The sequence below is a fragment of the Pseudonaja textilis genome, chromosome 7 (genome assembly GCF_049901715.1).
Source record: "Pseudonaja textilis isolate UNSWEBS1 chromosome 7, rPseTex1.2, whole genome shotgun sequence".
Classification (NCBI taxonomy): domain Eukaryota; kingdom Metazoa; phylum Chordata; class Lepidosauria; order Squamata; family Elapidae; genus Pseudonaja; species Pseudonaja textilis.
Window position 1 is genome coordinate 10959885 of NC_141996.1, and position 14331 is coordinate 10974215.

General features: G+C 44.0%; 1 protein-coding gene across 8 annotated transcripts in view; it reads left to right on the forward strand.

Moving 5' to 3' along the window:
* The window catches only part of FAT3 (FAT atypical cadherin 3), a 541042-nt gene that overhangs the window by 492208 nt on the left and 34503 nt on the right, over positions 1 to 14331 (forward strand). For all 8 annotated transcript variants that reach the window (XR_015744255.1, XM_087937026.1, XM_087937027.1 and 5 more), the window contains one exon: positions 11155 to 11623. Coding sequence is in view for 7 of the 8 variants with exons in the window: in XM_087937026.1 (XP_087793152.1) it covers positions 11155 to 11623 (469 nt within the window). In the remaining variant the exon portion in view is untranslated. The remainder of the gene's footprint in view (positions 1 to 11154; positions 11624 to 14331) is intronic.

The following is a 14331-nucleotide window of genomic DNA, read 5'->3' on the forward strand; positions in this document are numbered from 1 at the left end:
CAGTTTTTATCTTTTCCCCCAGGTTGGGTTTCTTTTCTTTCTTTTTCTGGATTATATGTTTCTCTCTGTTTAGGCTCAATTGGAAATGTTCTTGTGTCAGCAAGAAAAATCCAACTGTTCCAATTTTGAGAGTGGCAAAGAAAGAAACCACAGTTTTAGCCACCATAATGGAAATGTCTTGTTTCTATGAACTGCTCTTTTTATTAAAATAAACTCCAGGATGAGTAAAAGGGAAACAGTAAGACAGAGTAACTTATTTTCTACCTCACTTGGTATCTGCTAAGGCAGGGGTGTCAAACTCAGGGCCCGTGGGCCAAATCTGGCCCACGGGGTGCTTAGACCTGGCCTATGGGGCCACACTGGAAACAGCGAAGGACCGGCCCGCAGTGCCTCTGCCCATGAAAACGGAGCTCGGGAAGGGCACATGCAGCCCTCCGAAGCTCCATTTTCACTGGCAGTGGATTTGCAGGAGGCAGTTGTAGCTGAAAGCGGAGCTCAGGAGCCCATTTTTGCTGGCAGAATGCTTGGGCCACCACCGGCGCTCCCGACATTAAGTTGAGCTAGCCATGGCCACCCCGGTCACAGGCCACCCCCACCCCGGCCCCTCAAGGTCAAACACCACCTTGATGTATCCCTCAGTGAAATTGAGTTTGACACTCCTGTCCTAAGGCTAGAAAAGAATTCTTACAATAGATTTAGCTACGGATAAGATTTCGGCTTTTCCTTCTAATGGATCTGTGATCCAATGAGTAACAGCAAAAAATGAAGGTTGCCTTTTATATTTCCCAGAGGGGGAAAAAAAAATCCATCTTACTTTTGGAGAAGTATGAGATGGCCAGATTTCTTTTTCTTTCTTTTCGTCACCAAAATACCCTAGCAACACTAGGATTTCATTGGGGGCAGATTTGTGTAATAATCACGTAATTATTTAACACGTATAGTGGCCAGGTCAGTTCAGGAATGGCTGCGGTGTAGAAACAGCTTCTAGAAAATACTGCAATGCTAGGAGGGTGCAGAAGGTGGGGTTCTATCCCACCCCCCCACCCCCCAAAAGATAGAAAGTTACCCAGAGCTGTGTCTAATTTGGATCTTGTCCCTTTTGATATGCAAGATATGTCAAAGTGACCCTACTGTCTAAGCCCCACTTTTAAGAATTGGAGACCCCAAAAGGACGAAGGTTGAGACTCTAGGAAAAAGTGCAGAGAAGAGCAACCAGGATGATTAGGGGACCGGAGACTAAAACATATGATGAATGGGCATGGCTAGTCTAGTGAAGAGAAGGACCAGGGGAGACATGATAGCAACGTTCCAATATTTGAGGGGATGCCACAGAGAGGAGGGGGGTCCAGCTATTTTCCAAGGAACCTGAAGGCCAGACAAGGAATAATAGATGGAAACTGAACAGGGAGAGATTCAACCTGGAAATAAGGAAGATTTTTTTGACAGTAAGAAAAATCAGCCAATGGAACAGAAGTTGCCTTTGGAAGTTGTGAGAGCTTCATCACTGGAGGCTTTCAAGAATAGGTTGTACTGCCATTTGTCAGAAATGGTGTAGGGTCTCCTGCTGGGTGTGGGGGGGTTGGACTGGATGACCTACAAGGTCTCTTCCAACTCTGTTAATCTGTCTAAAAGGAGGTGGGGAGTAGAGTATTCTGTGTGAGGTAAACTAAAGTAGCTTTGTAACAGCTATTGCAGTAGGTATTTTAAAACTATGGTGGAGAACATGCCTCTTATGCAGAAAATCTGAGCTTAAGGCCTTGATCGGTGCAGTTTCAGAAAGAGCTGTGAAAGGTGTAGGTCATGGGTGTGAAACTCAATCGCATCTTGTGACGTATCACAAGATTTTTTTTTGCCTTCGCGGAGCCAGGGTGGGCGTGGCCTGCGCATCTGGCCCACAGGCCGCCATTTTGACAAGCCTGGTATAGACCAATTGAGGTAGACTAATAGGACTCCCCAGTTTTCCTATACTGTGCTAAAGGGACAATATACAGTTTGGTACACAGGTAGTCCTCGACTTACAACAATTCATGTAGTGACTGCTCAAAGTTACAACGGCACTGAAAAAAAGTGACTTATAACATGTTTTACGACCATTGCAGGATACCCCTGGTCACATGATCAAAAGTCAGATGCTTAGCAACCAGTTCATATTTATGATGGTTGCTGTATCCCAGGATCATGTGATCACTTTCTGACAAGCAGAGGGGAAGCCAGATTCACTTAACAACCAACAATTCACTTAAGAATTGTGGCAAGGAAGGTCAAAACATGGGGCAGAACTCACTGACCAACTGTTTTGTTTGTTAGCCAAGGAAATTTTGGGCTGAGTCATGGTCGTAAGTTGAGGACTACGGTAAAGGAATTTGGTATGCTCTGATGCTAAGCTCCTTTGAGGGTTTAGGAAAGCAGAAATTTACAAGGGTTTATTTTAAAAAATAGCAATTTGTGGATCATGCAATATGGATAACAATTTGCATATGCAACCCAATAGCATCATATGTCCTAATTCGCAAATGCCACCAATGTTAATGTGGTTGATTTGTTTATGCCTGGGTATGATATTTGAAACCACCATTGTGGCTTAGTGTGATGGGTCAATTATACTAGTATGGCTTGTATAGTAAATTGTGATCAAACCCATAATTAAAATTCCTGGTTTGGGTTAATTCAGAGTCAGTCTGTGCTGAAGTTGAATGTCTTATTGCTAATCCTGTCAGCTGTATGAGCCAAGGTGGTGCAGCGGTTAGAGTACAGTACTGCAGGCTACTTCTGCTGACTACCGGCTGCCTGCAATTTGGCAGTTCGAATCTCACCAGGCTCAAGGTTGACTCAGCCTTCCATCCTTCCGAGGTGGGTAAAACGAGGACCCAGATTGTTGGGGGGCAATAGGCTGATTCTGTAAACCGCTTAGAGAGGGCTGTAAAAGCACTATAAAACAGTATATAAGTCTAAGAGTCATTGCTAATATCTCAGGGACCGACGATAACCACAGCTAATTAAACATTTCGGCCAAATACATGCATATAAAATATGTACATTCTTGGAAAAGAAGTATTGACATTTCCTGGCCGCTAAAAACTTTCCCCCATTAAGAGCTTTTCTTGAAACTGTTTTGGCAGGAGCTGATTCAAACACTCTTCAAGCCACATGGTAGAAGTCTTACCTGGGGGAAGTGCTAATTTACTAACACATAAGGGGTCCGAGTTCCTCCAGCTTACGGTTTAGTTCAATTTACACCTAGTTGCTGAAGCCCCAGGCAAAAACAATAGCCACATTCAACCGTAAGCAAAGCCAAAACCATAAGAGGACCTATTGCAAAATACAGAGCAGGCTCCTAATTCTCACTCCCTTTGCTCCAGACATTCTTCTTCCTTTCTCTCATTTCTAGAGAAAAGCCTTTGGAGCAATAAACCCAAAGAGTAATTTTCAGCAACCTCTTATTATGTGGGTCATTTCCTTTTCAGGTCTCTGCTCATGTATTCTAACTTTTACAATCAAGCTATTGCCATACACTGAATTTCTTCTGCTTCTGCTTTCTTCTTCTCCTCCTCCTCCTGTATTAAGTGTGGAACAGATAGTCCTCGACTTACGACCACAATTGAGCTCAAAATTTCTGCTGTTGAGCAAGACAGCTGTTAAGTGAACGTTGCCCAACATTTCACTTGCCACAACTGTTAAGTGAATCGTTGCATTTATTCAGTTAGTAACATGGTTATTAAGTGAATCTGGCCTTCCCATTGACTTTGCTTGTCAGAAGGGCGCCAAGCGGATCTCATGAAACCTCCCCCGGACACTGCGACTGTCATAAATGCGAAACCAGTGGCCAAGCATCTGAATATTGATCATGACACCATGGGGAGGCTGCAACAGTTGTTAAGTGTGAAAAACAGGTATCGGTCACTTTTTCCAGGGTCGTCGTAACTTTGAATGAACTGTTGCAAGTCAAGGACTATCTGTAATAAATATATTAGCAGCCAAAAAATATATCAGCAGCCAAAAAAGCCAATGCAACCCTAAGTTGCATTAACAGAGGGATACAATCGAGATCAAGGGAGATACTAATACCACTCTATAAAGCTTTAGTAAGACTACACCTAGAGTACTGCATCCAATTTTGGTCACCACATTATAAAAAAGACGTTAAGACTCTGGAAAAAGTACAGAGAAGAGCAACCAGGATGATTAGGGGACTGGAGGCTAAAACATAGGAAGAACGATTACAGGAAGTGGGCTTGGCTAGTCTAGGGAAGAGAAGGACCAGGGGAGTCATGATAGAGGTCTTCCAATATTTGAGAGACTGCCACAGAGAGGAAGGGGTCAATCTATTTTCTAAAGCACCTGAAGGCCAGACAAGGAATAATGGATGGAAACTGAACAAGGAGAGATTCAGCCTGGAAATAAGGAGAAACTTTCTGACAGGGAGAACAATCAACCAAAGGAACAGAAATTGCCTCCGGAAGTTGTGGGAGCACCATCACTTGAGACTTTCAAGAAGAGATTGGACTCCCATCTGTCAGAAATGGCGTAGGGTCCCCTTCTTGGGCAGGGGGTTGGACTAGATGACCTACAAGGTCCCTTCCAACTCCAATTATCTGTTATCTGTCATATATACAACAACCTAAGATGTTCCTGTTCATCTAGTTTAATTTAAAAATAACTATATTGATCAGTATATACACTATGTAAGTATATCTGGTCAGATAATAAATGCTTTTACATACACTGAGTAGAATTCAATTCAGATGACTTTGTTGTTGTCATCTGTAAGACCAATCAAGCCTTGCCTGAAACATTCATTTCTGAAAGAGCGAAAACCCTTGGAAGTGATCCCAGTGTGACGGGAGCTGTAGGAAGTAATATTTTAATAAATCTAGCCTTTTGCTCAAATGATCCTGAAACGTAATCCTGCTAACTAAATGTTCCCCTGGATGGGATGGGGTGAGGCAAGTCATTTGCATTCAGGAACTGTGACTGCAAGTCTAGGGAAAATCCCCGAAGGATCATTTGATGGTTTTATTACTAATGCTGATACGCAGATATGGTTGACATCCAAGCCACCTTTGCTAGGCTAATATTCCAAAAAAATGATTTATTAGGACCATTCATCTCATTCCGCCTATTTGGTGAGGCAATGAAAGGGGCACCAATTTGTGTATTAAGAGTTCCTTCCTTCCTGCCTTTCCAATTTAATGACTGCCTGTGTAGGTGTGCGTAGGTGCATGTACATCTGTATGAATTATTGATTTGCGGGGGTTTAAATTTATGGTTTGGATTTACTGCACATGTCGTTCTGAGGCCTTAGGCTAAAATCCAGGGATATGGAACTTGGTTCAAGGAGAAGCAACACAGAAGCAGAAAACGTCCACTGAGGCAGAAGACAGAAGACAAAGATTGTAGTATGAGCCCACTCCTTCTGTGTTGCTAAACTGTGTTATGACTCAGGGGGTCACGGTGAGGTAGGCCTCCAAAGAGTTCTTTATTTCTCTTGGGAATGGCTAAACAAATGGCCCTCTCCACCCACTAGCACGCCTCCCCTCTCAGTCCCTCAAACAATGGCCCATAGCTGAAGACACTTCTTGCAGGAGAAGCGAAACGCCTTCAAAAGAAAAAAACAGGGCAGTCCAGGTGCCTCCTGAAAAAGCACCTTTGGGACCTGAATGACTGAGAATCTCTACAGACTTTTAGCTATACAATTTGAGACAAACGCCCTTTGAATGGATTTCCAGAGAAAAATTGCAGACTACAGGAACCAGGAGCATCGCTCAGGTGACCTTGAAGACACAGATAAACGGGTGGATTCTACCAATTCAGCCCGGTTCCGATGAACCGCTATCTCCAAAGATCAGCTGTGAGGGAACCAGTTCGCTCCAATGATCAGCTGTTGTTGCTTTTTCAGCAGCACCAACAGTTGGTGCTTTTTTCAGGAGGCAACTGGACTTGCTTGTTTTTCTTGGAAGATGTTTTGCTTCTCCTCATCCAAGAAGCTTCTTCAGCTCTGACTGGATGGTGGGGAATGGAAGGGTTTATTATTCCTTGCAGACAACTGGTCATTTGCATCCTTTTGAAGCACTTGAGTCACTGCTTAATTGAAGGAACCTGGAGTGCACCAACCTTGTTCGAGGGGTTGATAACTATGGGAAGTCCCTCAAGTTGCCAGGCCCTAGACCATGCAGGGCTCTATATAAGTCATAACCGATACCTTGAATTGCATCTGGAAGCATAATAGTAACCAAGTCCAGCCTTGGAGAACAGAGTTGTGACATGGATACTCCGAGGCATGCCATCACGCATGCTCACCGCATTCTGGACCAGTTGAAGCTTCCACGCATGATGTAAAAGAGGGGTGTCAAACTCGATTTCATTGAGGACCACATCCGGGTTCTGTTTGACCTCAGGGAGGCCAGAGGGGTGTGGCCAGCTCAATGTCACTTGTATTGGAGCACTTGTGGTGGCCCGAGAGCTCTGCCAGTGAAAACGGGCTCCCAAGCTCCGTTTTCGGCTGTGGCAGCCTCCTGCAACTCTCTGCCAGAGAAAGCGGAGATGGAGGAGGGGCCCATGTGGCCCTTTGGGGCTCTGTTTTTGCTGGCAGAAGCACCATGGGCCATCATTCGCTGTTTCCAGGGTGGCCCCCGCAGGGCAGAGCTAAACACCCTGCGGGCTTGGATGTGGCTTGAGTTTGACACCCCTGGTGTAGAATATCTTTCAGTAGTCTGACCATTGGACAGTGCAATTGCTACAAGGCATAGAAATTTGGCCCATGCAAAATGGAAGGATTCTACGCTGCTTCTGCTGGCAATCCTACAATGGTTCCCAGCTGTTTTCTGCACTTCAAGTGCTTGTTTAGCCTTTAAAGTTCTGAATGTTTTCATTCCGGATTTCATTTGAGAGACTGTCTCCTGCAGGTTTCGAAAGATGCTCCCATTGTGAGAAGTTGGCATGCCGTCCTTCTCTTTTTGCCAAGAGTCTCTGCGTGGGGGGGGCAGGGGTGGGGGGACGCGCTCCGAAAAGTCAAGATGGCCTGTTCAACCATACAGTCAAAGCCTTTACCCTTTTTTATCGGCAGGTAAAATGCAAATGGGATGCAGATAAAAGAGGTGATAGAACTCCAGTCACCCGGTCATGACTGACATCCCGGCATTTTGGATGCACTCCCCTCTCCAGGGACCCTGCCGCTTTCTTCCTTTAGAACATCTAAAAAGATGGATCTGACTCACCAGCCCTTTAACACGGGGATCTCCAAGCTTGGGCCCTTGAAGCCTGGCGGACTTCGACTCCCAGAATTCCAGCCAGCTGGCTGGGGAATTCTGGGAGTCAAGTCCGCCAGGCTTCAAGGGCCAAGCTTGGAGATCCCTGCTTTAACAGACAGTGAGAAGGAAGGGAGGGAGAGAGGGGAAGGAAGGAGGAAGGAGGGAGGGAGGGAGGAAAAAGGGAGGGAGGAAGGAAGGAGGGAGGGAAGAGAGAGGAGAAGAAGGAAGGAGATTTCTTCTTGTAATCTCAACACGCTCAGGATTTTTTGCCATACTACAGGTAGTCCTCGACGTACGAGCCCCAAGTTTATGTTGCTAAGTGAGAAAGTTGTTCAGTGAGTTTTGCCTCATTTGACGACTTTTCTTGCCACGTTTGTTAAGCGAATCTCTGCCGTTGTTAAATTAGCAACAGGGTTAAGCGAATCTGGCTTCCTCCTGCTTGTCGGAAGGACACAAAAGTTGATCCTGTGATCCCAGTGCTACAACCATCATAAATGTGAGTCAGTTGTCCAGCATTTGAATGTAAATCTCGCGCAACCGTGGGGATCAGTGGTGTGATTCAAAACATTTTACTACCGCTTCTGTGGGCGTGGCTTGGTGGGCGTGGCAGGGGAAGGAGACAGCAAAATCTCCATTCCTTCTCCACCCCACTAACCTGCTTTCCAGCTCTGTTCTCCTGTGCAGGCCAACGAAAGAAGACCCAGCCCATCAGTTGGGACTCAGGAGGCAGAGAATGAACTGGAATGGGTGACCCACCTTGACCCAGTTTTGTTGTCCCTTCGCTACCTGGCTTTTTGTATCGGTCCCCAAAGAAGCCAGCATTGTCAAGTGTAGACGTCTCTTCTCCAACTCAGATTCAAATTCAAGCTGGAGAAAAATGCCTTCTTATAAATCAAGCGCAGGCTCCCCGAAATATCAGTTTCGCAACAAGAAATCCCTGTTTTAAAATGCATGGTGTGTAGACATTGTCACTCGAGAGTTAAGAACGAATTAAGGAGTACTGGGTCAGTGTGGAAATTAAGGGGGGAAATCTAATTTGGGGAAATAGCCCCTTTTTGTTCAGCAATCATTAATAATCAACTTCTTGTGCCGATTTTAGGACAGACTCCACCTGGTGTTATATTACATCATTGCAAAGGAACTCTACATTCACTGTGTATTATGCAGCAAAATAACAAAATGCCGTATCCAGTAACCATTTTAACTTTGCAATAGTAAAAAAATTTAATGGAATTATCAGAGAAATTCTGGAAAAGGAAATGTAAAGAGGAATCAGCATGGGAAAACCACTAGCTTTCTGTTTGTTTTCTCTTCCTCTCTCTCCTCTCTGTCCCTAAGCATAAAAATCAGAAATATGTATCCTATTTTGCACTCAAAACAGAAGGATTATTGGAGAAATGTCTGTGACAGATAACCTATATTTGTACGTGCATCCTTGGCATTTCATTTCAATAGATTTAAAAGTGTATGAAATGTATAGTGATATACAATGCACTTAGTCAATATTGACTGATTTGGAAAGATTATACCTAGTTTGTAATTAGTTGGGTAGCCAGAAGGAAACCCTCTGGCTATGTATTAGACTGAGAAGCTGAATGAACATTTTGGAAGAAAACAATGCAAAGATATTGTAGTTGCCAAGAAAACAATATGGCTATGCAGTAATCAAGAATCAAGCTCATTTCAAGGGAAACTTTCAGCACAAAATCGACTTTGTGTACATTTTCTGTCTAAAGCATACCTGGGAGGTGATAGTGAGGCTAAAATCCTGATCTCGGTTGCTCTCGTTGTATTCCACAATTTATTGTTCTCTCTGTTCCTTCTTCAAAGCTATTTTTTGTCTCTTGGACATGGGGAAGAGAAATATTCCCTCTTTTAACGAAGTCTCGGGGCAAACTATTTGTGTTATTATATTTCATTTTAAAAACTGCTTTAAAAATATTAAATAAAACCTCAAATTTATCTGATCTCAATGCAAGGGTCTTCATAAGCAATGAACTAAATTTTCAGGCAGTGTACAAGATGACTTCATTGCATAAAAAAATGTGTTTCACTTGGTGATACAAAGTAAACCTCATATCCATTTACATCATTTGCACAATGATCAGGCAAATCATGTAATTGATATCATTTGCATAACATTTTCAAATGATGTACATTTTCTCAGTGACCTTTCATATTTAACAGACAATCTTAGCTCCCCTCCCTCCAGTGGTCTGTTCTGATATTCTAGAAAGCCTGTGCTTGATTTATGAGAAGGTCCATTTAGACTAACTTGTTCAGCATGTTGCCACTTACTTCAATTTCTTTAAATTCTTTAGGCTATCAGTTAATTTTGTACTTTTGTACTTGAACAAAGATTAACTCACCGGGTGGTTTTTCAACCTCGTTGCATTGAAGATCTCTTTTAAGTTTGAAAGAATTCAAAGAAGTTTAGAAAGTGAGGCTTAATCAACTCAGTATCCATAAGAGGCTTTATCACAATTGAAAGCTTGATGGCCGTTATGACTTCCGTCATGTCCTGGTGTTCAGACCTGTGGGAAATTGTTGTCCTGCAATCTCCTCGCAAGGAGCTGCTTTCTAAAGCACAAGTGGTCAATCTCTCCTCCTTTATCCAGAGATGTTATGTTACAATAGGCTTGTCAGTGGCCTGTCAGTCCTTATAGTCAGGGGTGGGATTCAAATTTTTTAACAACCAGTTCTGTGGGCATGGCTTAATTGGTGGGCGTGGCTTGGTGGTCATATGACTGGGTGGACATGGCTTGGTGGTCATGTTAGTGGCTGCGCGTGACCAACTCAGTATCACTCACATCGAGGCACGCATCTCCTCACCTAGTCTTTCATGACTGTGGGGATGCTGCAAGAGTCGTAAATGTGAAAAATGGTCGTAAGTCACTTTTTTCAGTGCCGTTGTAACTTTGAATGGTCACTCAACCCAAGCAAAGTACCAGCAAAGGAGGGGGGAAAATTCCAGAGAAGTTCCTGAGACAGGAAGTCTAGTCCTGACAAGAATGTAATAAGGGTTAATAGAGAGACAGTTTCTGTAAGCAACACCAGAATGTTTCCTTCCTGCCTTCCTTACAGGATTAGGCCAGTAATTACTTCTAACAACCAGTTCTCCAAACTGCTTAGAATGTTAACAACTGGTTCTAGTGAATAGGTGCGAACAGGTAGAATCCCTCCCCTGCTTGTAGTCTCTATTTCTGTGAAGACATCTAGTTTACCCTTTCTTGGAAGTCAAAATCCTTTCTGCCCTTTGGGCTATTTTAAGAATATAAGCAGTGCCTTGCTGGGACAGAAGCCTGGCCCTCTAGTCCAGCAGTCCATTCTCACTTGGCCAGCCAATTGCACAAGGAGTACCACTAGTCTCCCAGAGATGGCCTTCAGAGGCAGTCCCATTATCATCAAGGAACTACATCTTAATATAAGGTTCTCTACTAGGCTATCAAGGACTTGGGGGATTCCTGAGTTTTTATTTGTAAACTGTCTTCCTCCTAAGGGAGAGAAAAGAATATTTGGCATCTTCCTTCTTCCAAATCATAGTCACGTTTCCTAGCAGAAGCAAAGAAAGAACTACGTTTGGAAGAACACCTAATACTAATTTCCTAAACCCACGTTGGCAAACCTATGGCGCGTGTGCCAGAGGTGTCATGCAGAGCCGTCTCTCTGGCCACGCGAGCTATCACCCCAGCTCGGCATTGCCATGCATGCATGTGGCGCCTCCCGTGGCTCAGAAGTAAACCAGGGAGGAAAGCTTACATTGTCAGTTGTTTTGCAATATGTTGCATGTGACTTCAGCTTGGCAAAATAAGAATTTAAATAAGCTGGCTCAGAAAACCATGCTGGGACAGTGATCTCTCCGCTGTTACAAGCTCTGTTTTCCTTGCATTTCACTTTCCATTTGCAGGTTGTGGACGGTAAACTGTGGTTCCAGTTGGACTGTGGTGGTGGACCGGGCATCCTGGGAATTTCAGGCAGGACTGTGAATGATGGGAGTTGGCATTCTGTGTTCCTTGAGTTGAACCGGAACTTCACCAGCCTCTCGCTCGACGATAGCTACGTGGAGAGGCGCAAAGCTCCCCTTTATTTCCAGACCCTGAGCACCGATAGCTCCGTTTATTTCGGAGCCCAGGTCCAGGTAGACAATATCCGAAGCTTAACAGACAAGAGGTCCACCCAGGTCTTGAGCGGCTTCCAAGGCTGTTTGGATTCCATCGTCCTCAATAACAACGAGTTGCCCCTCCAGAACAAACGCAGCAGCTTTGCGGAAGTGGTGGGACTAACCGAACTGAAGCTTGGCTGTGTGCTGTATCCTGACCCCTGTGAACGTAACCCTTGTCAGAACGGAGGAACCTGTATCAGTGTGCCATCTGGGGGTGAGTATTCTCCCTTTGTCCTTGGAAATTTTCAGAGTAAGGGGTGAGCTCAGTGGACTCCTGGTGGCATAAGTGCAGTATTGCAGGCAAACTCTGCCCACAGTTTAGAGTTCGATCCTGACTGGCTCATAGAGGTGGCGCATTAGCTGGAATGCAATAAGGCAGGCTAACTCCCCGCTCCCTGCCAGGGTTCGATCTTGACCAGCTCAAGGTTGACTCAGCCCTTCTATCCATCCAAGGTGAGTAAAATGAGGACCCAGATTGTTGGGGGCAACATGCTGATATTGTAAACTGCTTGGGGCGGTAATATAAGTCGAAGTGCTATTGCTATTAATTCATGCTTCCATCCATCCTTCCAAGATTGATAAAATGGGGAGCCAGATTTGGGTATGGGGGAAACAATATGAAAATAATGCTTAGATTTTGACTGCCCAGAGAGTGCTGCAAAGCACTATGGGATGGGATGTAACTCTCAGTGATATTGGTACTATGCCATCTGCTTTTCATGCCAACCCTCCGTCCATTTGTCGATTGATTTTCAGCTGCAGAGAGAAATTGGAAACATCCTACACGTCTTTCTGCATAGCATTAATCCACAGCGCCATCAATGGTATAATATATTCCATTTGTCTTCGATCAGACATATTGACTTACCGTGTGTTGGGCAGCATCCCCCTACTCATAATAATTCTTTGCACTCTTAATTGGTCTGAGTGTCCCTAACTCACTCTTTCTGTACATGATTGATTGGGGCTCTGCGCTGCAATCAATCATTCCAGTGATCTCCTAACCCATCCAAGATGCTGGGCTCTGGACCCATCCAACTTTGGCAATGGTGATCATCACAGTGATAATGATTTGTTGTTTGACGTGACAACACATCTATTGATCACAGAGTCTAACCCTCTTCCTATTGCTATGTCTCCTATTCCTCTGTGAACCCTGAGTATAATAATTTCCCTTTATTTTGAACCTGTGCTGTCATTCAGACCCCCACCTCGAATAACGTGCCATGAAGAGAAATTAAAATATTTAGCCTGAAGAAGAGAACTTTGATGGCGAGTATGGCACTGCAGGGAGTAAGGAAGATAAATTTTTACTTGCTGGAAAAACGGAAGAATGGTTTCCTAAGGGAAAGTTGAAATATTTTTGAAGTCCAGAGTGAGCAGATAGCGTTCAGAAAGGATTCAGGCAGATTCCTTGTACTAAATAAGAGCCGTGGTGGCGCAGTAGTTAGAATGTGGTACTGCAGGGCTAACTCACTGCTCATTCCAGGAGTTCGATTCTGAGCAGCTCAAGGTTGACTCAGCCTTCCATCCTTCCGAGGTCGGTAAAAGATTTTTTTTTGGGGGGGGGAATATGCTGACTCTGTAAACTGCTTAGAAAGGGCTGTAAAGCACTGTGAAGCAGTATATAAGACTAAGTGCTATTGCTAGAAAGGGCTGTAAAGTACTGTGAAGTGGTATATAAGTCAGTACTATTTCTAGAAAGGGCTGTAAAGCACTGAAGCGGTATATAAGTCTAAGTGCTATTGCTAGAAAGGGCTGTAAAGCACTGTGAAGCGGTATATAAGACTAAGTGCTATTGCTAGAAAGGGCTGTAAAGTACTGTGAAGTGGTATATAAGTCAGTACTATTTCTAGAAAGGGCTGTAAAGCACTGAAGCGGTATATAAGTCTAAGTGCTATTGCTAGAAAGGGCTGTAAAGCACTGTGAAGCGGTATATAAGTCTAAGTGCTATTGCTAGAAAGGGCTGTAAAGCACTGTGAAGCGGTATATAAGTCTAAGTGCTATTGCTAGAAAGGGTTGTAAAGTACTGTGAAGCGGTATATAAGTCTAAGTGCTATTGCTAGAAAGGGTTGTAAAGTACTGTGAAGCGGTATATAAGTCTAAGTGCTATTGCTAGAAAGGGCTGTAAAGTACTGTGAAGTGGTATATAAGTCAGTACTATTTCTAGAAAGGGCTGTAAAGCACTGAAGCGGTATATAAGTCTAAGTGCTATTGCTAGAAAGGGTTGTAAAGTACTGTGAAGCAGTATATAAGACTAAGTGCTATTGCTAGAAAGGGCTGTAAAGCACTGTGAAGTGGTATATAAGTCAGTACTATTTCTAGAAAGGGCTGTAAAGCACTGAAGCGGTATATAAGTCTAAGTGCTATTGCTAGAAAGGGCTCTAAAGCACTGTGAAGCGGTATATAAGTCTAAGTGCTATTGCTAGAAAGGGCTGTAAAGCACTGTGAAGCGGTATATAAGTCTAAGTGCTGTTGCTAGAAAGGGCTGTAAAGCACTGTGAAGCGGTATATAAGTCTAAGTGCTATTGCTAGAAAGGGTTGTAAAGTACTGTGAAGCGGTATATAAGTCTAAGTGCTATTGCTAGTGTTATAAGGAGGAGGAATAACATAATCAGACTTTGCTTAGGTTATGAGATTATAGCAAGATTCTGCTGATATAGGTAAAGGTAAAGGTTCCCCTCGCACATATGTGCTAGTTGTTCCCGACTAGGGAGCAGTGCTCATCTCTGTTACAAAGCCGAAGAGCCAGCGCTGTCCGAAGATGTCTCCGTGTTCATCTGGCTGGCATGACTAAATGCCGAAGGCGCACGGAATGCTGTTACTTTCCCACCAAAGTGGTCCCTATATTTCTACTTGCATTTTTACATACTTTTGAACTGCTAGGTTGGCTAAGTTGGGACAAGTAACGGGAGCTCACTC